A 25388-nucleotide genomic window follows, 5' to 3' on the forward strand; every position below is an offset into this window, starting at 1 on the left:
TTATGAGGAGGTTCTTGAATATTTGCTCGATGCGGTCCACCGACAGCTCTCGTTCAGTTACTTCCTTTTTTTTTTATTCATTCTCGAACAATTTAATACGCGAAGTATTTCATTTTGAATGACCCTAGCGTTAGTACGTATGCTTCAATGATTCACGAAAGTAGTTTTGTATGGTTCAGTAATTCATGAATGCCATTTTATGGCTGAAGTAGTGATGTATAAGGCTGTTTTACTGTGGGTTTTAATTTTAGATATTTGGGTATTTGTCAAAGGTATGTTATATATTTTCTTTTCTGCGTAATTATCTCATGTTAATAGGTGTAATGATGGTTTTCATTTAAATCTGTGACGAATAAAATAAAAAAAACCCACCCGTCATCAGATATATATACATGCGTACGTGCTATTCGAATCGTGTACCCCTCCCCCACCCCCGATATGTTATTGATATCTTTCATAGTTCATAGTTCAAACAGTACAATCAATTTTCTGAAACATTTAAACAAAAAGGTGGTGAGAAACATTAACATTTCAACATCATTTCATTCATTTTTTTTTAAACTCGTCCCACTTAAGTCACAAAAATACGCATAAAAACTGTTTTTTATACAACGATCAAATATCATTTATAGTGATACAAAGATGTAGATATTATCAGGCTGGGCACATCTCCCAATCGGGGTAAATTACCTCGTTCGGGGTACAACTAGAACAATAGAAAAGCACAAAAAATTTGATATTTCTTTTTACTTTAATGTGCTAACATAAATATTTTTACTAAAGCTTTATATCATCATTACAAATATGCCTATCTACCATTTTATCAATTTTGCATATGTTAAAAAATGGTGAAAATCTGAAATTTTTACAACAAAAATCTGTTAAAAAATTATCATATTGTCAACTGTTTATATCATATGAAGTTGACCGGAGAATATGAGCATTAGCCCTATACTCTTCTGTGAAATCATGTGTTCGTCTAAATTCTTTTACCACAGACTGGTTTGATGTACACATGGGTTTACGACAAGGATGTAGTTTATCACCGGTACTTTTCAACTTTTATATTAACGATTTTGTATCTATAGTTAAATCATGTGGTTACGGTGTTGACATTGGTACTAATGATAAATGCTGTATTCTGCTCTATGCGGATGATATAGTTCTTCTGGCAGGTTGTGAATCTGATCTTCAAAGTATGTTGGATATCTTGCATGACTGGTGTACTATCAACTGTATGTCTATAAGTCCGACAAAGAGTCAGGTTGTTCACTATAGACCAAACTGTATAGATAGAACAAACTTCAAATTTAGGTGTGGGACTGATGAGATAGCCATAGTTGATAGATATGTTTATCTTGGTTTGGTGTTGACTGAATTTCTTGATTATAACATTACAGCAAAGATTGTCTCACAAGCTGCCGGAAGAGCTCTTGGTGTGATTATTGCCAAGTTTAATAATGCTGGAGGGCTTCCATTAGATGTTTATACTAAGTTATATGATTCAATTGTTTGGCCGGTGATTGCATATGGCGCTGCCATTTGGGGTACGAGATCATTCTCCTGTATAGATGCTGTTCAACACCGAGCTATGAGGTTCTATTTAGGAGTGGGAAGGTATACACCGAATGCAGCTGTAAATGGAGATTTGGGTTGGGTAGCTCCTTTTGAAAGACAATGGCAATACATATGCAATCTGTGGTCAAGGTTTAGTAAGATGGATGATGATAGATTAAACAAGACAGTGTTTATATATGGTATGAACAATGCTAGGGGTAACTGTAGGAACTTTATGTACAGAGTCAAAAGTCACCTAAGTAAAATTGACTGTTCTCAGTTTTATGATATAAGCTATCCTATTCCCAAGGCTGCTATGAAAAAATCTGTATTAGAAAAGATGAGATCAATGTTTCAGATATCATGGCTCTCTGTTGTTAATAAAACTAATAGTATTAGAGGTACTGGTGGAAATAAACTCCGAAATTATAAGTTGTTAAAACAGGACATCTTTTGTGAGAATTATTGTAAACTGGTAATACCCAGAATGCATCGGTCTTCTTTTGCTAAGTTCAGATTTGGAGTTGCACCTATCCGTGTAGAAACGGGTCGATACGAGGGATTGCCTATTCAGAATAGAACATGCTTATGGTGTAAGGATTGTGTTGAAGATGAGTTTCATGTTCTTTTGCACTGCCATTTGTATACTGAAATTAGAGCGAGTTTATTTGAAAAAGCTGTATCAATAGACCCAGATTTCTATAAAATGAACGATACAGATAAATTCATCTTTTTGTTCACAAATTCAGATATTATTCGTTGCTGTGCCAAAAGCTGCCATCTTATACTACAACGTCGACAATTATTTGCTTGTAAATAGTTTGGTTCTTGACCTTGGTATCTGAAATAGACACTGACTGAGAAAGTGTGTTGCTTCCTGAAATTGATTCTGGGGGGAAAAGTTGAGAAAACTGTTTCTCCTTTTGCCTCTCTAGTTCCCTATTTGTAAGTTTTGGCTGCAGTCAGCAGATGTTTGAGGTAGGAAGGTCAAATGCCAGGTTTATCTATAGTGTAAGATGTTTAAGGCCCTGTAACTAGAATTTTATTGTAAATTGTACTATATAAATTTTACTCTTTTTTAAACGACATAGATGACATTAATGTTCACTATTTGACGACATAGTATTATTATGTGATAGGCTCCGTCATGCCACTTATCGCATGACTGGGTACTTTTTCAGTGATTAGGCAAATATGTGATTTTGCAAATATCATGTGTTAGAACATGCAAAGATAATATGACATTGTATTCTAAGACATCTCCATTTACTGACTATTTGCTTTGAATACGTCTGAAACATGTTAACAGAACTTTTAGCTGACCCTTAACGTTTTCAACAGGCTAGGTGATTGTAATGTGTTGGTAAATACCATATTTCTGAAATTCTGTGATATTAATAGTACAATATTAAATGTTAAAGGATCGATTTCCTTTATACAGTTTATATAGGTAGAAACTTTGCAAAATTACATGTCTGGTCTTAAATGTACATGTTTTTAGTCTTCTATAAAATCTTTTTAGGTTGGCCATATATATATGTCTTAAGGTTTTTAGCTCGACTTTTCAAAGAAACGGTAGAGCTATTGCACTCGTCCCAGCTTCGGTGTTAAAATAATAATATATTTACTAACTGTCAACTATCGAAGTCTACGCCTCATAACTCTGATTTGAATATAAGAGAATTATCCCCCATTATAACTTAGGAATTTTGGTTAATGTTTTTGATATAGTCAAATTATTTTAGTTACCATCAAAACTTAGAATAATTAATAACTATCCAAGTATACACAAGGAGAAATAATCCCCATAGCTCTTATCTGAATTTTGACAGAGTTAGGCCCCTTTTGTGGTGGTTTTTTTTTTTTTTTTTTTTTTTTTTTTTTTTTTTTTTTTATATATATATATATATACTCGCGTAGCTCTAATTCATAGTCAAGCACTGAAAAGTCGAACGAGCTGTTTATTGTAATGGTCAATGTTGGTTTTATAAATAAATGAGACAGCAAAGTTCTAGGTTGCCTGTTTTAATTGGTATATTGTTTCGAAACCACATGCAATTCATAAAATGTGTATGTTCTAGTCTCCTGTAAATCTTTATAGATTGGTCATGTATATGTTGTCTTAATGTTTTTTATATTGTAAATGTCAATGTTTGTTTTATACATGAATGAGACTTAAATAAACTAAATAAACTTAGCACTTCCTTAATAAAAAGGTTATCAAGCATTTTGTACTTTTCTATTGTTCTTGTTTTACCCCGATCGGGGTATATTACCCCGAACGAGGTAATTTACCCCAATTGGGAGATGTGCCCAGCCTGATTACCTTTCACTAACATGGTCAATTATAACCAGATATAGGTATTGCACAGTAGTATGGCGTTTTCAAATGTAAACAAACAAAACAATAACATAAAATGAAGTCAATATATTGTACTATTTAATTGACCTGTCAAAACATGTTCTCGGCTTTCATTTTAATTTTATATAGGCTCGAACAGAATTTAATGAAAACCGGGTCCATGTTTTGACAGATCAAATAAATTGGACAATAGGAGAGATCGCCATGACGTCACGCATAAATGCCTGTTTATCTGGTGGTGGGTAAAACAAATGTTTTTACATCGTTTGTGTATGGGATCTGAATTTTTAATTTTTAATAACTTTTTCGCTCATTTATGGATTTTAAAAAATCAAAAAGTTTTGAAATGCTTACGATTTTCATATTTTCCCATTTAAATATCTTTTTAAAATGAATAACCGTTTTAAATGACATAAGATTTTAATAGCGGCGTAGCGATCCTCCAAACTTCTTGAAAAAACACTGTAAGTTAAGCGTTCATAATTAATCCATTTTATTTAGAAATTATAATCAAAAGTAATCAATAAATTGCTTGTTTTATACACTTTCCATTGATCAAAAAATTATTGATATTATTTGTGCTTAAGAAAGTTTAAGCCGTTAGAAAAACATCACTGTTTACAAAAAACATTTACAACGCCACCAGCTACCCGTAAAAAGTTGTAAAACTGTTTTTAAGTTCTTTTCGTTTTTTTTTGGTTGGAATACGAACATGAGTTAGTTAATCTGGTTATAACTTGTTCACAAACTTATATATGTCACTGTTAACACATAATTATGTTTAAATACACTTCGTTTGTATGATGTAATGTTTTTAAAGCTTCCTGTGATCATTTTTCAAGCTCAGGGGGTTAGTTGCATAAATTTTATGACTGTCCTACACTGCACTTTAAATATCATTGCCCGATTATAATTTCGGTATCGACTGATTTAAAGATACTACCGATTTATACACAAATAAGAATCAAAGCAATGAATTAGAAACTAGAGGAAAACAAACTTACACAAAGAATGTAATGCAAAATAAAAGAAAATATTGAACGGTTGCAAAGGTCTATAACTACAAACAAAATAATATGTACATCCACTCAGTTTACTGCGCCTTGATGTCAACTATTGACATTACTTTGTACTTCTTTTGTTTAATTTACATATTGCTAGAAATAAATGCGTCATAATGCTATGCGGTACAAGTTAAGGAAGTTATTTTGTTTTTAATTGTAGCGAAATTCGATTTTATGTCTACATTCTGTTTTAAAATATAATGAATAAATTGGTATCATACCATCACTCGATTTAGTTGCAATCATCATATGTTTTTGAAACATATTTTTCTTTTAAATATATAAGAAAATTCTTCAAAAATGTACTGTTTCTAATATGAAATACATTAACAAAGATATCGAGCGGTGATGTGTATATACAATATGATGTCCAAGCAGTGAAATTAATCAGATAGAAGCGCGAGGGCCGTAAAAATGATTTGATTGTTTTTCGGTTATGCTGCGTTTACACTAAGCAGCGATGTCCGCGATGTTCGCGATTTTAAAAAAGTGCGACGCTCCACGTTTTAGTTTATACATAATTTATTTTAGGTCGATTGTGAAGGAAGTTCTACAATTCATATTAATCACTCTCGACACCTCATTCCTGATGGAATCCATCGCCACGAGGGTATGAGAGAAGAGGCCAGTTTCCATTTTAATGCTGGGCGCCAAGCAAGGGAGCTACTGGTGCAATTTTTCACGTCTTTGGAATGACTCGCCCGGGGATCGAACCCACGAACGCTTTATCACTAGGCTATCGAGGCTCCACCATTTATTGCATGAATTTTGTATCACTACGTTTTCCTACGCTTTCCGACGATCTCCGTACGTTTTGTTACTACTTGTAGCGTTTTGTTACTGTACCTGTACCGTTTTGTTACCAACACGATTCTGGTCATGATTTGCCATGATTTTCACCACGTTCTCTCAAGTTCTCTTACAATTACCACGATATGCTATCACGTTTTGTCACATTCTGTTTAGATCGCTCATGATTTATGGCCACGATTTGATCATGATTGTCACGTTTTGAGAACGATTTGAGGAAAAGAGGAGGCATAGGTCATCCTTTCATTCTCTACAGAGATTCCAAAGAGGAACGAGCTATGCATCCAAGAGATGAAGAAGATGCTGTATGGGCAATTTTCATGTATGTCTATATAGTATCGTCGGCAGCAGCAGCAGGGGACGGAGCAGGACAGGTTGGAAGAGAGAGGAAGGAGAAGAAGAAATAGAAGGCATAGGAACTACTAGGTGAGACCATGGTTTAGTGAAAACCGAAGGCACCAGTTGGAACAATACTCTAAACTTCTCATTGAAGCTGACCCTCACCCTCAGACATCTTGCCACTGATGATAAATACCCTTCACTGTCTTATACTTTCAGATTTAGTCGTTCCTCTATATGCAATATTGTTCCACAGATTTGTAAGGCAATTATCGAAACAGATAAAGATGAGGTTGCCTCCTGTCCAAACAGATTTGTCGAAAACGCAACGAATCTTGCAGAGCATGGATCCACAATTTGGAAACCGCGTCGGAACTTATCGGAACGTCACAGTGCGCCAGAGCCAATCGGAATTATCGTAACAAAATGTGCCGCAGCGTGATGGAACTCCTGACACTACTTAATATATCTTGACGGACGTTGTAGAGAGTGATAGAAGGTGAGAGAAACGTAGTGGAATCGAAGTGGAACTTAATAAATCGTAATTCCAAGTTTATCAAGATCCCCTACGATGGAGCATCAAGGTCTGATGCGCTACTGTTAGGGTTTGTTAAGCTGTACTTCGCTCTACTACGATTTTCACGTTCTATCACTTTCTCTCAAGATTCAACGATAAATCGTGATAATCGGGGAAAAAATTTTGATTGTCAAAAATTTTGTCACGATCCTTACGATCATGACAATTCCATAAAGTTCCCTAAAAAACCACGATTCGATCCCACGACCCCCACTTACGCAACACTTCTCTCAAATCGTGGACATCGTGGACATTGTGGCTAAGCGTAAACGCAGTATAAACGTCGTATGTCAACAGTATTTCATTAATGTGATGATGGGCAATATAACCTAACCAGTGTGCCTGCATGGTGTACTAATACTAACGTGTTCTCGACAAATATCTGCCAACTTCTTCGAATGAATCAACGTGGAGGACGAACAAGTTTTTTTTATGAAATCGTCACGGAGAACTTACGCCTCGCCCGGGGATAGAACTCACGACCCACTATCCGTAAAGCTGAGCTTTCCCTATTGAGTTAAACGGGCGGGTCCAGTCAAGGGAAGTTTAACTGATTTCGAAGTTGTACTTAAAACAAATGCTTTTAAGAGCACAGACCAGATAAATATGTAGACAAATAATCATAAATGTAATAAACGCGTGAAAAAAAAATTTAATGGGACTGGATACCAGATTTTGGCTAAATATAGTCTTTCTTTAAAAGTGAAGCTTGAGCAGAACATTACAGGTTTTGATTCTAAACTATCTTTAAAAATGCAAATTCCGGAAAACTGGGGCCGCCGCGGCAATAAAAAACATTCTTACCATGTGGACCACTACACCACAGAGGATGCTATTCAGTTTTCAAATGAAAAGAAAACCCGTAAAACAACTAAATGTCATATGTTTCCCTAACATACCGTATAGGCTAATATGTCAGAAACTAAGTGTCAATGTCTTCTAAAGATATGTAGTAATAACTTATTAGAATAAATGTAATAAAACATAATTTCTTCTTTGTGTTTCTGTCGCCAAATAACCTTGAGATTCATGGGCCAGTTTCACGAAGTCTACTTATGACAAAGTTAGAATTTAGGAGTAAAGTGTTTCATGAACATCATTTAAAATAGATTAATCTGAACTATTCGACTGTTCTTAGAAATTGAGCCAAACAAATATTATATACATGTTTTAAGAAAAACAGTTGTCTATAAAAGAAAAATAGCACGAGGAGAGGTGAAATCAAAAACACATCATAGTTTACGTATACACTTCATTCTTGCAGCAGCGTATGATGTATCTAACACGTATACGACATGGACTGAAGCTGCTAATCAGTGTGAATTGCTCGCAGAACCCGTGCAATATACGGCCAGTGGTAATGCATTTAATCTCGAGAGCAATCCGGTCTTTGGCGAGGAAGGTGCTTGGGTTGGCTATTATATGACATGGACTGCCTTCGAATATATTGGTAAGTTATTTTTGCAGTTGTTTATTTAAAAAAAACCATTAACTTTGGCATTTGCAGTTGTAGGCAATAATTATTTGGGAACACTTCATTAGCCTTCGATGTTTCTTTGGCCAATCAAATGGCACAGTTCAAAAAGCACATCTGACTTTCACCATGAATTTCATACAGTAATATTGATTGTAAAAACATATATTTTATGATTTATGTAACTTGAACTGTTGATATTGATCCTTTATAAGTCTTGTCCTATTATCTTTCAACATCAATTTATTGTTATCATAACATACATCTAACGGACGAATACATTTTTTTCCCGACAAGACATGCGTCTAGCTCTCTTTCTTCCAAGCGGTTATGCATAAACAAAGATTGCAGACTGTATACTTTATGTTTACGTGATATATGAAAGGAAACTGTAGCATGTAAAGGCACATAACATTGTGCTATATACTATTATATGAAAGCTGAACTAAATACTTTAAGACACGTGCAAAGTATATAACTATCTATGTTTAGATTTGTTCAGTGTTTATAAAAGTAGTAGTGTTGTCATATTTATTTTTTTTTAAATTTTCTTTGGGTTTGACGGCACGCAGACACATACTGGTAATGGTAGATTTCCCACATTTGATGATGGAAGATGAGTCCAGGTTCGCCTTCGTGCACTATTTTAGGCACATGCGAACACTTAAGTTGAATCATCGACCATCTGTAAGCTCTCAGATAAAAGAATAATTCTTCATCCCAAGCTACGTTCCGAACCCACAATGGTGAATGTTGGCGGTAACCTTAAACCCATAGCCACGAAAGCAATATTGACGGACTCTAAGATCAGATTCACTCTATACTTCACAAAGTTTTAATTTAATTAAGATATAAAATATATATATCAACATAACGACAGCTTGTTGACATTAAAAAAATAAATAAAAGAGAAGCATGTTTTATTTAAAGGTTGTGTCAGTAGAACCGCCTTATCCAAAAACAGGACACTTGAAACAGTTGATGATCCTGGACAATGCTACTCGGCATGCAACTTCTCGGAATACTTTGGTCTGTTCTTCAATGAGGTAATGTTCACCCTGCTTTTCAACTTCGAAGAAAGTAAGCCGCTTGTTAATGTCGGTTCTAATTCTAAACGTTCACAAGTATGGCGTACCGTTATCGTCGTCGTGTCCATTCCAGGTTTTAATTGTAGTGCATGCTCGTATTATGTATCTCTGTACTGGAAAGGACAACATAAACTTACCTGATTGTTTTGACAGAATATGGACAAATAGCAAAATTTCAGTTAAGTTTGTTACTAAAAAAACTTCACTTTTCCAGAAGACGATATTTTACAAGTAGTTACATTCGCAATTTGGTAACAATTTGATTTTGTTTTTACTTACTTGCTATATTTTTTTGTTATTTCAGTGCTTTTGTCTAGATTATCAGATTGTGGAATCTGTGAAAGACAAAAGAAAGCTTTGTTTCCAATGCAGTTCTAAATATTTCGGCAGCCAAGGCCCTGCTTGCGGTTCTGAAACTTACGACAACATGGCTTTATACAAAGTAAACGATGCTGGTAAATGACGTTTCTGTTCTCTGTCTGTTTTCAGTTCTTTTGATGGGTTCTTCAGCAGTAATTGTCAAAATAAAATGACAGTGCTAAGAAAACATAACATAAAATAGACTCATACACATTTTCCAGTGCTAGCATAAAAAAAACGTCAGTTTCAGTAATTAAATGTTAGCACTAGGAAAAGATCACTTTTGATAATATTACAGTAGTAAAATGATAGCGCTAGGAAAAGAGACCTTAAAATGTACTAATTAAATATCAGTACCTGAGATATAATAATTGGATGTCAGCGCTAAGAAAAATAACTTTAGATATAGTTATTAAATGTCAGCGCTAGGGAAAAAGAACCGCAGATATACTAATTCAATGTCAGCACTAGGGGAAAGTAACCTCAGATATAGTTATTCAATAACAGCGCTAGGAAAAATGAACCTTAGGTATGACAATTAAATGTCAGCACTAGGAAAAATAACTTCAGATATAGTTATTAAATGTCAGCACTAGGGAAAAATAACCTCAGATATAGTAATTCAATGTCAGCGCTAGGAAAAAAGAACCTCTCAAATATAACACTTAAATGTCAGCGCTAGGAAAACAGAACTTCAGATTCATAAATTAAATGTTAGCGCTAGGAAAAGAGGATCTCGGTATAAAAATTTAATGTCAGCGCTATGAAAAGAGAACATCATATATAGTAATTAGATGTCAGCGCTAGGAAAAATAATTTCAGATATAGTAATTCAGTGTCAGCGCTAGGAGAAGAGGACCTCAGATATAGTAATTAAATGTCAGCGCTATGAAAAATAACTTCAGATATAGTAAGTGAATGTTAGCGCTAGGAGAAGAGGACCTCAAATATAGTAATTAAATGTCAGCGCTAGGAAATATAACTTCAGATATAGTAATTGAATGTCAGCGCTAGGAGTAGAGGACCTCAGACATGGTAATTAAATGTCAGCGCTAGGAAAAATAACTTCATATATAGTAATTAAATGTCAGCGCTAGGACAAGAGGACCTCAGATATAGTAATTGAATGTCAGCGCTAGGAAAAGTAACTTCAGATATAGTAATTAAATATCAGCGCTCGGGAATGAGGACCTCAAGTATAGTAATTGAATGTCAGCGCTAGGAAAAATAACTTCAGATATAGTTATCAAAAGTCAGCGCCAGGAAAAGAGGACTTCAGATATAGTAATTAAATGTCAGCGCTAGGAAAAGAGGACCTCGCATGCAGAAATCAAATGTCAGCGTTAGGAAAAGAGGGCCTCAGATATAGTAATTAAATGTCAGCGATAGCAAAGGAGGACCTCATGTGCATAAATTAAATGTCAGCGCTATATAGGAAAAGAGGACCTCAAATTAATGTCAGCGCCACCAAAACAGAACTTCAGGTAAAGAAATGCAATCATATTTAGAAAATGACTTTATACAATTCGTCATACAAGCCTGGCCGGTTTTAACGGAATTAATCAAGGATTTAGGCCAGAAGGTCGTAATTACATATAAGTGAAAGTACACTTACTAATTCTGGCACTAACCCCTCGATATAAAGGTATACAATAAAGTTCCATGATAGAAAGCAAATCTATATTTAGTAATCATTGGATAGATATATACTGGGTGTTAAATCGTTTCGCCTGTCGATTACAAGTGGAGTTGTATCTCCTCTACTATACATCGGCCAAGATGTCTATTCATCGTTGATGGGACAATAATAATAATAATAATAATAATAATAATAATAATAATAGTTTTGCCTATCAAAAAGCAGCCCTATAAAAAGATAAAAAGAAATTAGGTACGAGCATAGGAATTATGTACATGTAACCTGCAAAAAAGAAGCGCGAAATAAATAGATTATCCAACGATATATCTATATGAATTTAATAAGACGAACAAATTTATAAAGAAGTCGCTACCTGTTATTTATATGGGTAACCCCTAAACCATTTAAGAGGTTGGAGAATAGCGCAAGATAGAGAAGATGCGCTAATTCAAGAAAACTTAACGGAGTCTCAGTCTAAAGCAATATGCAAAATACCATTAGTATTTAATATGGAGAGTACAACATCTGGTAGGGTTTGAGCCCTCGACCGACCTTTCACTTCTGAATACAGCACACTAACCACTGAACTATCGCGGACTCTCAAGAGTTATAAATGCGTCTTACATACGCTATATGTGTATATGTGTATAACACTAGGTATAGATAGTTCATCTCAGTGTTGTTATATTTTCTGGTCCTTCGGAATCATTGATTTCAACTCATTTAGATTTGAAGATTGAATACTGCTTAAGCCGGTGCTAGGGGGCGTGGGCAGTGTTGCATTTTCCATTACTGCTCATGTGTGAACAGACTCAGTCAAACCGAGCCTGTAATTTTCACTGTTGGCCTTGTTTTCGGTGCTTCCGAGGAATCTGCTTTCCAGACTTTATTAATAACTCAGTCTTTATTTGTTTGACAATTCTAATCTTTTGTTACGTATACCTGGAGGCATGACTCTGAAATATCAGAGGCCATGTGCGTTGTTCGAATTTATAACATTAAAAATGTTCGATAGGAAAATTTCATTCATTTGTCAAAATGTTTAATTCATTTTTTTCCAGTGCTGAGGGATTCGAGCATTATGGAGCGAGGGTCGCAAAAGAGAGATGAACTGTGCCTCGAGTACAGTCCTGGAACCGGGTCATTTATTTGGGGGGCATGCAACCGGGCTTTGCAAGTCATGTGCCAGACTGGTAAGTAATGAAATATAACTGGATAATAAAGGCCATGCTTTATTTACTACAACTCCGATAAAGTAAACGAGTTTAATCCTAGCCATTCCATAGTGAAGTGAGCACTTTACAAGACAGTGAATTGCTAATTTGGAAACCAGTATGCACTATTGATTCTAGACTTTCTCGACGGGCCGGTATCACAAAAGGACTTTTGTTTAAAAACAACAACAACAAAAACGACCGAAGCTTCGAATCCCATAGATGTTTCTTAACATTGCCTTCTGTGCGAGCAGTTGGAAATTGCATCACTGGAAGAATCAGTAAAAGTCTTTAGTAGTATGGACCTTTTATTTCTTTTGTATCTTTTTCACAGATGAGGGAGTAGAGATACTCAAGGAAGGTGGTGCTACCTGGATAACTGCTATGATAATGTGTATGAACAATGGAAGTGACCCTACAACCTTTGTGAGTTCAAGCTCGGTGACATCAGCTAAAAATTTGAACATTTGGACAGGTGTTGTACGGGCCCGCGTGATTCACAATCATATTCTAGAACCAAGTAAATACCATGAAATACACATGAAGATATTTTATTCTTACATCATTGAAACATTTTGTAGCGATAGTTATGAAAAAACTATTTCTTTTATGAAAGGACTGATTGAAACCTGGCTAGGCTGGTAGCTTGTACAAATTTTCAACAATTGCGAATACGTTTCATGGAGTTTTCAAAACGTTCTGAGGTGTCAAAAATCCATACAAAGTGTTTGGAGACCACTCTTTATGGGAATTTTAGTTTTAAAAAATATCTAAATCTTAGATAATTACTGGTTATAACATATAAACTGAATATATGTAGTTCAGAAGAAGTAGAAAATACTTTCTACAAAGGCCACTTTGCTTGGAAATATATGTTCTATCTTATGGCACATGTTCTTGGGCTGTCAAATTCTGTTCTGTAGAAAAAAAACACACTTCTTTAACAAAAGTGCTTTTTTCTAAACATTGTTTTGGTTGTTTTTTACAAATTCATATAGGTGTTACCAGTAAAGAAAAATGATTAACTTATCATTTTTTAAAATATGGCAGCATTACTTTTTTTGGATAACCATTTCTTTTTGCATTTTGCATGTGATTTAAATGTACATATTCTTTAACGTTTGAAACATTAAAGAATGCCTGAATACTTAAATTAGAGACGTAATCATCATAGACGTTATGACAAAATATTTTTAAATAAAAAAGTTAAACAGAACATGGCCAGCCAGAATACATGTAACACAAGACAAATATGCTGTTCCATACAGAATGGTCTCTCTTGAAGCCTCATCTACCTCTTCTGGACAGTTTGGTACATAATAATGAGAAACAATGGCCTCAAAGGCGTAAATGCTTAAAGCAAAATTACATCCGAGTGAACTTTCAAGAAGCTTTTTCGTTGAATTTAATGTTTACTTGAAGGTTGTTTCGCTCTTCTTGTGATAGATATTGTATAGTGTATTAATATCTAATTACAGTTGATACAAGAAATGGCAAGAAATGGTTCGGTTATATAACAAAGCAGGGACGCTACTGGCTAAATTTTACAGAGGAACTAGTCCAGAAGCCGTTTATTTGCGACAGAGGTTTGTGGTTTCTTATTTAAGAAATTCATGCCTTGAATCGTCGTGAAATATCAATGGAGACCTGTTTATTCATGTTCTCTCATAATATGTTGATTTTTGTCCATTCGTCTGTCTGTCTATCTGACCGTCCACAACAAAATCGGGTCCGCTCTAAATCAAGAGTAGCACTATAAGTATATGGTATTGCTGATACGGTTCCGTAGAATAAGATTGTGTAGTTCAACTACTGAATGATAATATACATTAATTTTGTGTTTTATCTATGTTAGCTATATTTGCTAAATATATACACCGATGAGACTTTAATAAACAAACCAAGTGAAATCATTTGAACGAAACTGAAAGAGATCAATACAAGTTTACTATATGCTATGTTCAAAGAAGATCCATCAATTGGTTCATGAGAAGAAGTTGTTTGAAGTTTTTTTTCTAACTTGCTTTGGCTAGATTTAAATGAACCTAAGAAAGGTTTACACAAAAATATTACAGATCACATTGTGTGACGATCCATCAAGGTCATACCTAGGAGAGAACTTATGATATTATTTACATTTTGTGAAATGGCCTCAGTGCCTTTAAATACTGAAGTTTGAAGTCACCAACTTGTCTGTAGGCAGTAATAATTATATTATAATGGTTTTGAACGTAGTTACCTCGCCAAGAAATTTCTCTGTCTTGTTCTGAACAAGCAGATATAAAAAAAAACATTTATTAAGATAAAGAAAAAAATAGCACGAGGAGAGGTAAAGAGACACATCATAGTTTACGTACTAGTATACACTTCATTCTTGCAGCAGTGTATGATGTATCTAATACTTATGCGACATGGACTGAAGCTGCTAATCAGTGTAAATTGCTCGCAGAACCCGTGCAATATACGGCCAGTGGTAATGCATTAAATCTCGAGAGCAATCCGGTCTTTGGTGAGGAAGGTGCTTGGGTTGGCTATTATATGGCATGGACTGCCTTCGAATATATTGGTAAGTTATTTTTGCAATTGTTTATTTAAAAAATCTAAGTTTGATATTTGTAATTGCAGGCAATAGTTATCTGAGAACACTCCACTGGACTTCATCGTTTCATTGGCCAATCGAATTGCACCATTCAAAATCATATCTGACCTTCACCATGATTTTTGTACAGTAATGTGATTGTAAAAATATATTTTGTATGCATATGTTGAACTGACCGTGATTTGATACTGATCCTTACAAAATATTGTCCTATTAGTTTTCTGCATCAACTTAATGTTATCATCATACCCAGAAATCTAAGCCAATTTGCTGGCTTATTGGCGGAATGTCTCCGTTGGAAACGGTAACATACATCTTACGGACGAGTACAGAATATTTTTCCCAACAAGACAGGTGTTAAAGTCTCGTTCTTCCAAGCGGTTATGCAATACAAAGATTGCATACTGTGTACTGTATGTTTATATGATATATGAAAGGAAACGGTAGCATTTAAAGGCACATGCCAGTGAACTATATACTACTATATGAAAGCTGAACTAAATACTTTAAAAGTATAAAACTGTATATGTTTAGTTTTCTTCGGTGTTGATAAAAGTAATAGCATTGTCATGTTTTTTTTGTAAAAAAAGTCGTTTGGTTTGATGGCACTCCGGCACAAGTATGTAATGGTAGATTTCCCAAATTTTGATAGAAGAAGAGGTTTCCAGGTTTACCTTCGTGCATTATATTAGGAACAGGCAAATACCTAGGTTGAACCACCGACCACCCGTAAGCCCTCATATAAAAAGACTATTTTTTTTTACCTCAAGCGACGATCCGAACCCACAGTGGTGAAGGCTTGCGGCGACCTTAAACTCCACGGCCACGAAGGCCCCTGAAAATATTGTCAAACTCTAAGATCAGATTCACTCACTCAATACCTAAGAAAATATACTTTTACGTAGAGACAGTTTGTTGATATTAAAGCAATTAAAGAGAAGCATGTTTTATTTAAAGGGTGTGTCAGTAGATCCGCCTTATCCGAAGATAGGACACTTGAAACAGTTGATAATCCCGGACAATGTTACTCGGCATGCAATTTCTCGGAATACTTTGGACTTGTCTCGAACGAGGTAAGATTGTTTACCCTCCATTTCAGTGCTGTTTCTCGGTGTGTGGGTTCTAATGCTTAACAATACAACTGGTTTTGAGTCGATCTCTATCTAGGACAAATATTATGGATGCGTCCATTGTAACGCAGCTCGTCTAGATATATCTCTGTACTATATAGAACAATATCAACTAGCCTGATAATTTTCACAAAATATAGACATGTAACGAAAGCACGTATTTCAATTATGTATGCTAGTTAAAGAACTCAACGTTTCCGGAAGATGATATTTTTCAATTAGTCCTACTCTCTTCAAAAAGATGCACAATTTAACAGTGTGATTCTGTTTGTATTCACTTGCTATATTTCTTTTTATTATTTTAGTGCTTTTGTCTAGATTATCAGAGTGTGGAGTCTATCAAAGACAAAAGAAGATTCTGCTTACAATGCAGTTCTAAATTTTTCGGCAGCCAAGGTCCTGCTTGTGGTTCTGTAACTTACGACAACATGGCTTTATACAAAGTAAACGATGCAGGTAAATAACTTTTCTGTCCTCTGTCTTTTCATTTTCATTTCTTTCGACAAAAAAATACCCAACAAAAAACATATATACTGTAGTGTAATTAGGTATCTGCGCTTGGTAAAAAAGAACTTTACGTACAAGCCTGGTTTAACAGAATTTATCAATGATTCAGACCAGAAGGTCTTAATTACATATACGTAAAAAAGAAACTTCCTACATTCTGGCACTAATCCCTATAAAGGTATTTGATAAAGTTCAGTGACAGCAAGCAAATCTATATTTAGCCATCGTTGGACAGATATATATGCATGAGATCTGCAGCGAAAGAATGAGTGCATATTTCTCGATGTAAATATAATAATCTTTTTATTACATATGCATCTACAATTAAAATATTATATAAATGAATAAAATTTGATATCAAGCCTGTGTGAAATTGAACATATTGTCGTTAAAATCTTAACGCGACGGCATAGATCTATATGAAACTGACGTCACAAATGACGTCACGCACCCGATATGAAATTTGATCGTCAGTATGAAAAAATATTTACGTTTCGGGTTCCACTGAAACTTAACGGATTTTTTTTTAACTGACCGTGTCGATTACTAGTACTACAAGTCGAAGTTTCATCTTCTCTAAACATCGGTTCAGTTGTGTATTCATCATTGATGGTATAATAATAATAATAATAATAACAATAATAATGATATATCCCTTTAGTAGTTTTTGCCTATTAAAAACCAGCCTATGAAAAGTAAATAGAAATTAGGAAATGGGAACATTTTATTCATCCGTTACATGATATCGAACTTAAATTTTTCCAGTGTTGAGGGATTCGAGCATAAGCGAGCGAGGGTCGCAAGAGAGAGATGAACTGTGCCTCGAGTACAGTCCTGGAACTGGGTCATTTATTTGGGCAACATGCAACCGGGCACTGCAGGTCATGTGCCAAACTGGTAAGTAATGAACCATAACTGAATAGTGAGTTATGTTAATATGAATTTAAAGGACATAAAACTCCCATATAGTAAACTGATTAATCATGGTCATTCCATAGTGTAGTGAGCACTATGCACTGTTGATTCTGGCCCTTCTTGATGGGTCGGTATCAAAATAGGACTATTAAAAAAAATCGACCGAAGCTTCGAGTCTCATAGATGTTCTTTTTACCTCGCCTTCTGTTCGAGCAGTTGCAAACTATATCACTGGATGCATCAATAAATGTCTCAAGTTGCAAGGACCTTGAATTTTGTTGTATTTTTCTCAGATGAAGGAGTAGAGACACTCAATGAAGGTGGCGCCTTTGCTACCTGGATATCTGCTATGATAAAGTGCATGAGGAACGGAAGTGATCCTACAACATTTGTTAGTTCCAGCTCGGTGACATCAACTTCAAATGCAGGCCTGTGGACAGGTGTTGTGCGGGTCCGCGTGATTCACAGTCACATTCTGGACCCAAGTAAATACCATGATATATACATGAAGATATAGAATTTAGTTTAAATAGTAGTATTAACATCGCTGAAACATTTTTTTAGTGACAGATATGATTCTTTATTGATTTTATGAAAGGACTGATAGAACCTTGGCTAAGTTGGTACTCCAAATAATTCGACGATAGAACTGATTCCGAGATATTTTCGTGTTAGAGCAGAATCCATCTCTTTACGTCGCGGAGGAGAGCTTTTGACCTGTGCAAACATGTCACAATAACGCGACTCGCGTACAACTAGTTTGACTAATAGCACATGTATTTGGACGGTCAACATTCTGTTCTGTAGAAAAAATCACACTTCTTTTATAAAAGTGTTTTTGCTAAACGTTGTTTTGGTTGTATCTAACCGATTCATCTAAACATTACCAGTAATGAAAACTGATTACCTTATATCTTTTTTTGAAACATGGCAGCATTAAAAGTTTGTCATTTTGACAACTCTACGTGCACTTTCTTTTACATTTATGCATGTGTTTTAAATGTACATATTCTGCAACGTTTAAACATTTAGAAAACCAAAAGAATAATTTTAGAGACATAATTATCATAGACGTAATGACAATTTAAAAAAAAAAAACCAAAAAAAAAGCGTTTGATATTTTCTGCCAAACAGAACATAGCCAGTCAGAATACATATCATACAAGATAACGACGCTGTTCCATTCAGAATTGTCTCTTTTGAAGCTTCATCTACTTGGTACATTTTTATGAAGAACAATGGCCTCAAAGGCGTAACAACATAAAGCAAAGTTTCACCTGAGTGGCGGTTTCATACAAATGTAACACTTTACTTGAACTTTTGTCGTTGCATTTCATGTTTACTTCATGGATGTTTTGTTCTCCTTGAGATAGATATTATATCATGTATTGATATCTAATTGCAGTTGATACTAGAACTGGCAAGAAATGGTTCGGTTACATAACAAAGCAAGGACGCTACTCGCTAAATTTTACAGAGGAACTAGTCCAGAAGCAGTTTATTTGCGACAGAGGTTTGTGGTTTCTTATTTTAGAGTTGTAAGCTTCATCCTTGTTTGTATGTGTAAAATCATCGTTAAGTATTAGTTGAAACTGTTTATTATGTTCTCTCAAAATATGTTCGTCAGTCTGTCTGTATGTCTGTCTATCTGACCGTCCGCAACAAAATCGGGTCCTCTCTGAAACAATAATAGCACCATGAGTATAGTCTTGCTAAATATAATATTGTTTCATAGAATAAGGTTGTGTATCTCAATTACTGAATTACATTGTACAGTAATTTTGTGCTTTATCTGTATATATTATATTTTGCTGAATATATACAGCGACGAGACTAATAAGAATGATATAGAGGATCTGCTTCTCTCACACTAAATACATCTTGTGTGTTGGTTTTGCATTTGCTTATCTGTGAACAAATGCATTCTGTTCACATGTTCATACAATGTAGTTTTTAATGAAAAAAATTCTATAACCATGAACAAATATAAAGTAATGATAGGTGGTCGTAAATCATGATGGCGGTCGTAAAGATACTCACTTGATCTTGAACTTTTGACTTTAAATATACATGTATGTCAGAACCCATTGGAGCCGTGCCATGTAAAAACCAACATAGTTGCTTTGCGACCAGCATGGATCCAGACTAGCCTGTATAGCCGCGCAGTCTGGTCAGGATCCATGCTGTTCGCTTTCATAGTCCATTGCAATTAGAGAAACCGTTAGCAAACAGCATGGATCCTGACCAGACTGCGCGAATGCGCAGTCTGGTCTTGATCCATGCTGGTCGCAAAGCCACTATGTTGGTTTTCTCATGGCGCGGCTGAAATAGTAACCTGATAAGAAATAAAGACGAAGTAAAGTGGAACCATTTGCAAAAGTTTTAGAAGATGATTTTGACCAATGTTAGCAAGCATCCATCCAGTGGTTCATGAGAAGAAATTATTGAAACATTTTCATTTTAAAGTTCTTAAGGCCCATTAGCGAAGCCAGAAATTTTAGGGTCACTTAAAACAGGAATGAGAAAGGTCCATCGAAAGACCATTAAGCTGTTCATAAGAAATATTTTAAAGTGGTTATTTAACCATGACAATGACAGCACCTAAAATAAACCAAACGAAAACATTTGTACAAAACTGAGAGAGATCAATACAAGTATTCTACATGCCAAATTTGGTTCATGAGAAGAAGTAGTTTGAAGCTTTTTCTTACCTGCTTTGGTCAGGTGGAATTATTTAAATGAACATGAAAAAGGTTGTTACAGATCATATTGTGTGACAATCCATCAAGTGGTTCATGGGAAGAGGGTGTTCAAACATTTTGTTCTATTTTCAGCACTGGCCCAATTGGTTCATGAGAGAATGTAGTTTAAAGGTTTTCCTCTTTTTAACTCTAGTGACACCTAAAAGGGGTCGAGCAGAAATTTTTAAACAAATTTGGCAAATGCTTAGAACAATGATTGGTGCAATTCTGACGAGCAATTTAAGAGAAAATGTTAGTATTTTTTTGATAAAAACGATAGAGGCATAAAGATGTCAATCCATCTAAACTTACAGCTCACACTGAAAGAAGTTCAGGTGAGATGAAAAGGTATATTGTGTAATTAAATCCAGATTAACATCTTTATGACATTTGAAACAAGTTATTTGGCTGTTCCCACTTGGAGGAGTTTTGTCCGAAAAGGGTTTTGTCAAACTAGAATTTTTACGGGAGAGGGGTTTTCGTTTTTTAAATGTTAAACACGTTGAGTTTTGTTTTCAAATACGAGAGTTTACCATCAGTGGAAAGTGTTTTGTCCACTTCATAAACAAACGGGATGCGATTTTATCCAACCCACCAACACACTGAATAAAAGTCATAATTTTTTCATTTAGATGTGCGTTTATTTTCTAATATAGTGAAATATGAAACCTCATCATTGGCAACGCAGACTGGCAGTAGCACAACATATGCATCAACAACAACTGGTTCAGATAACTCGAACGGTGAGAGTAGCACAACATACTCAACAGCAACAACTGGTTCAGATAACTCACAGAAAGAGAGTAGCACAACATATGTTACAACAACACCTTCAGATAACTCGGACAAAGTTCCGGAAACAGAGGGACTAACAGGTAATGTTTTATTTTGTTTATTTCTTAAGTCTGGATGCATATGTAATTTTAGAATTGTTTAGCTCTTTATTTGGAATATAACATATTTAAATACATATGTAATATAAAAGTTATTTAGTTCTGCATTTGAAAAATAACTAAATCGTTTTAAATGAGGATATAGGATAACCTATAACCTTTACCCTGCTAAATTTCTATCATGAACTGTACACGGCTGCACATACTGCGTATCTGTAGCAACAGCCATATAAGTACCAATAATTATTGAACATTTGAATTATTGATTTTCGGTAATATTTTGAATGCATTCTATCTTAGATTTTCATACAAATATAATTACCGCCATTTTGTTTTAATCTTAAGTCTTACAATTATTATTCATTTTTATGTTTGTTTTTACTATTCTCTTGCATTGACCGTTATTTTACAGTTCCTGTGTATGTGGTTGTAATTGTGGTTGTAGCACTCCTTGCACTGTTAGCCGCCATTGTCTTCATTCTGATATGGAAATCGCGGTATGTCATGCTCGTTTATTGTATGCAACACAAAGAAATTATGACCTTAATGTTTAGCCTCAGGGAATATTTAATACATTTGTAGCCTTTTCAAATATTTAACTCCCCTGAGTATGAAGTGCTCGGGATTGTGATCGCTTACCGTCCGTCCGTCCACACCTTTCTTCGCTAACAACTCCTCTGAAACCACTGGTCAGAATTTGCACCATCTTGACACGTTCCTCTATCAAGATTATCAAAATATTTTAGCTTAGCCCCTCTTTGATCGGCCGCCAGAGCTAGAAATAGAAAAAACTGTAAATGACATACTTGATGGATCTTCGTTAAACTTTATTTGAAGCACTATTATCATAAGGCTCCCTGCCATATTTGTTCAGGTTGAGGCGCTTGATCCCTTTTAGGGGCCTTTGGAGCTTTAAATAGAAAAAACCTCTAAAGTCTCTTAAACCGCTGATAAATCTTTGTCAGCCTCAGTCTTTATTCTTTCTCAACAATGTTCAAATAGGGACAAGGCCCCTTTAAGGGGCCACTGAAGCTGAAGCTGAAATAAGAAAAAAAAACACCTTTAAATGCTTATGTATCGCTTAATGAATATTCATGAAAGTTGGTTTGTAGCATCGTTGTAAGGTTCTCTCCCAATTCATTAAATTTGGCCTTTTTAGGGGCCACTAGAGCTAGAAATACCTTTGAATGGCTGATCTAATGAAATGCTCGGTGGAATTTGGTCTGCAGCATCATTTTAAGGTCCCCTCCCACATTTGTTCAAATGGGTGGACCTCGTCTTTTATAGAGACTGCTAGAGCTAAAAATAGAAAGAAAAGAAAACAACTTTCAATGACTTCTCATGAACCGCTTGATTGAATTTTCTCAAACTTAGTCTGTATCATTGTAAGGTCCTCTTCTAAACTATTGAAATACCTTTAAACAACTTCCTCTCTTGAACCGCTGCATTCAGATAACCATAAAGACATTCCAAAATACATTCAGCCTGCTCCAATTGTCTGTGTATATTTTTATCCAATTTCAAAGATCTAAGAAGCTTATTTTGTTTGAACTGTTTGTCATCTGTCACATATATTTATGTAATCAACTTCTACTGCCTCTGGAACTTTCGACACTTGGAGCATATCATTGCACAGTCCCTAGTCTGTTTAAGCTCTGAAACTCAGGTGAGCGATCTATGGATATCATGCCACTCTTGTTCAACAGTATTTTACAATTCTGTACTGTCTTACTGATAACGTTCAAAACATTTTATATTCGTGATTTGGCGAGAACACAGAAGGAAATGTTTATACATATAATCAAAAACATTTGCCTTAATCAGTATCGATGTACATAAAAAATTAACATTATTTAAAGACTTATTATATCAATAAATATATTTCTATACAAGGAATGCGAAAAGGAAAAGTCAAAACACTGAAATGACTCCTGAACAAAATGGCTACATTCAACCTGTCAGTCAACATTACACCGAGGTCAATCCCCAGTACGAGCATTTGAAACAGGTTTCTCCACAACCAGCATATTCACATCTTACACCAACAATCACAGGCATGGAGCAAACAAGAAGAACAAACTTCCCATTGCAAGTCCAAGGCAGGGTTCAAAATAGACATACAGATTATCTTAACCCCGTGTGTGATGGTAATGAAGACGAAGTTTACACTACAATACCAGATACTGCCATAGGTGACAAGGAACAACATGCAGTGGATAGCGATTATGAAAAGCCAAACAGCAGTGTCACACAAGTGAAGAGATTGTATTAATACTTAACTGAAAAAAAAAATATGTATTGTATTTTAGCAAGAGCCAGGAATATCATCAGTATTTCTTTTTTCTTTTGCTTTTAATATAATTTTGTTTGTCTGAAATATTCTGTGACAGAAAATTGCAATAGAAGTCGCAAACTAAAAAAAAAAAACATTGTTTGATAAATATGTTCTTACTACACAACGATCTAAAGGATTGCTACAATTGTTTTTTTACAGTGGTTTTGATATCAAAAGATCTATTTCACTAACAGTAACAAATCACAGACAGTGTTTTTCCAATGCTTTGCCTTGTAGAATTCCAGCCAAAAAGGAAAAACTTTTTAATAATCTTTTTTTCTTCTCTGAAACCAAAAGGCCCTGGAGTTTGATATTTCACATGTTACCTTGTCTAGTGGATCACTGTACAAGTTGTTCTAATCATGCCCAGGGATTCACTTATTTTTAAGAAAAGCTCTAAAATGATACTCTAAAACCGTAGAACCCAGAGCTGAAATAGTTGACATACAGAATCGTTTTGTGGTCCCCTATCATTGTTGTTAAAATCATGATCTTAGGGTAAAAATTGGCCTCATCACGGAGTTCACTTATTTTACATACAGTTATACAAGAAAAATATGTTGCTAAACACAACTGATTCTGCTTTTGCGACCAGTATAGATCATAATCAACCTGCACATCCATGCAGTCTGACCATGAGCTGCACTTTTCACCATTCAGTCAGTATTTTTTGGTAAGCATCCCTCTTAACAGTTAATTGTACTGTCTAAATTGAAAGATGGACAAGTTAGTTCTGGTAAGTGTTAAAAAATCTTCTCTAAAACAGTATGACCCATAGCTTAAATATTTGATATGTTGTATTGTGTAATGTTCCTCTACAAAGTTTGTTCAGATTACGCCCTTTGTGATCAAAACTGGCTCTTCCGAGCGTTTCATTCTTTTTACATAGAAAAATGAAAACCTTCCTGTCTAAAACCGCGAGTCCTAGATTTTTTTAAGACAATTATTCTGATCAGATTTTAAGGACACCTGGTAGAAAATGTGCCACCTAGGATGTTCGCAAAATTTGAACAGGTTTAGACAGGTAACTGTATGCTTGTGCAAAGGGGAAAAAAGATAATTGATAATGCACTCGAGATTAAATTTCTTTCATGTTTTATACTAACTTTACGTTGATGAAACTACGATTACAGTAATTTATGACAACATATTTCTAAATGCCGGCCTCAAAAATCGTTGCCAGCCGAGTCATATACAACTGAAGACTACATCAAGTGAACTTCCACGATTCTAGTGGGGATCGACCTTGCTGTAGTTTTGCAGCAGCTTAAACATTCTTACTGTGTTGGTAGAGTCCATCATCTGCAGAGTCTAGTGTCAGATAAGGTTGACTCTGGGAGATATTTTATGAGAGTAAAGTTGAGAGCAGAGAACTCAATACTGTATCTTGGGGTACGCTAGAGACAACTTCGGCCTTTGTGGACTTGGTTTCATCAAGCACATCTTGTTTCATATAGCCGAAATGGGACAACTTGAATGAAACATGAAAGGGGCCATACAAGGACCTATCAAGTTGTTCTTTAAAGACTTTTTTTATATTTTACGCCCCGGTAGCCCATTAAAGGGGTCATGCAGTACCTTTGTCCATATAAGGATGCTATAGACCAAATTTGAAGATTCATTATGTAGTTCATGAAAAGTTGATGGCTTTTTTTCTACTTTTAGCTCTGGCAGAACCATCTGAACAATCTTCCAAGTATGCTACAAACGAAATTTGGTGTAATTACAACAGATAGTGTTTATGTAAATTTGTCGACGCTTGAAGATGCACTAACCATCCACTT

The 25388-nt window shown here is 35.1% G+C and overlaps 1 protein-coding gene across 3 annotated transcripts; it reads left to right on the forward strand.

The window, feature by feature from the left end:
* Positions 1-156: 156 nt before the first annotated feature.
* LOC123561668 (uncharacterized) lies at positions 157-23892 on the forward strand. Of its 3 annotated transcripts, none has more exons than XM_045354182.2 (16): positions 157-272; positions 7974-8159; positions 9114-9229; positions 9576-9726; positions 12332-12463; positions 12819-13004; positions 13963-14070; positions 14868-15050; positions 16041-16156; positions 16519-16669; positions 17486-17617; positions 17929-18120; positions 19041-19148; positions 21033-21251; positions 21682-21766; positions 23163-23892. In XM_045354182.2, exons 1-16 carry the CDS (start codon positions 200-202, stop codon positions 23539-23541), a joined length of 2517 nt encoding a protein of 838 aa, XP_045210117.2. In that variant the 5' UTR covers positions 157-199; the 3' UTR covers positions 23542-23892. The 3 variants fall into 3 exon arrangements, with proteins under 3 accessions (XP_045210117.2, XP_045210115.2, XP_045210116.2); XM_045354180.2 differs by having other exon boundaries at positions 14865-15050; positions 23163-23891; XM_045354181.2 differs by having other exon boundaries at positions 170-272; positions 7977-8159; positions 14865-15050.
* The last annotated feature ends 1496 nt before the right edge of the window (positions 23893-25388 follow it).

This window comes from Mercenaria mercenaria, chromosome 10, assembly GCF_021730395.1.
Source record: "Mercenaria mercenaria strain notata chromosome 10, MADL_Memer_1, whole genome shotgun sequence".
Classification (NCBI taxonomy): Eukaryota; Metazoa; Mollusca; class Bivalvia; order Venerida; family Veneridae; genus Mercenaria; species Mercenaria mercenaria.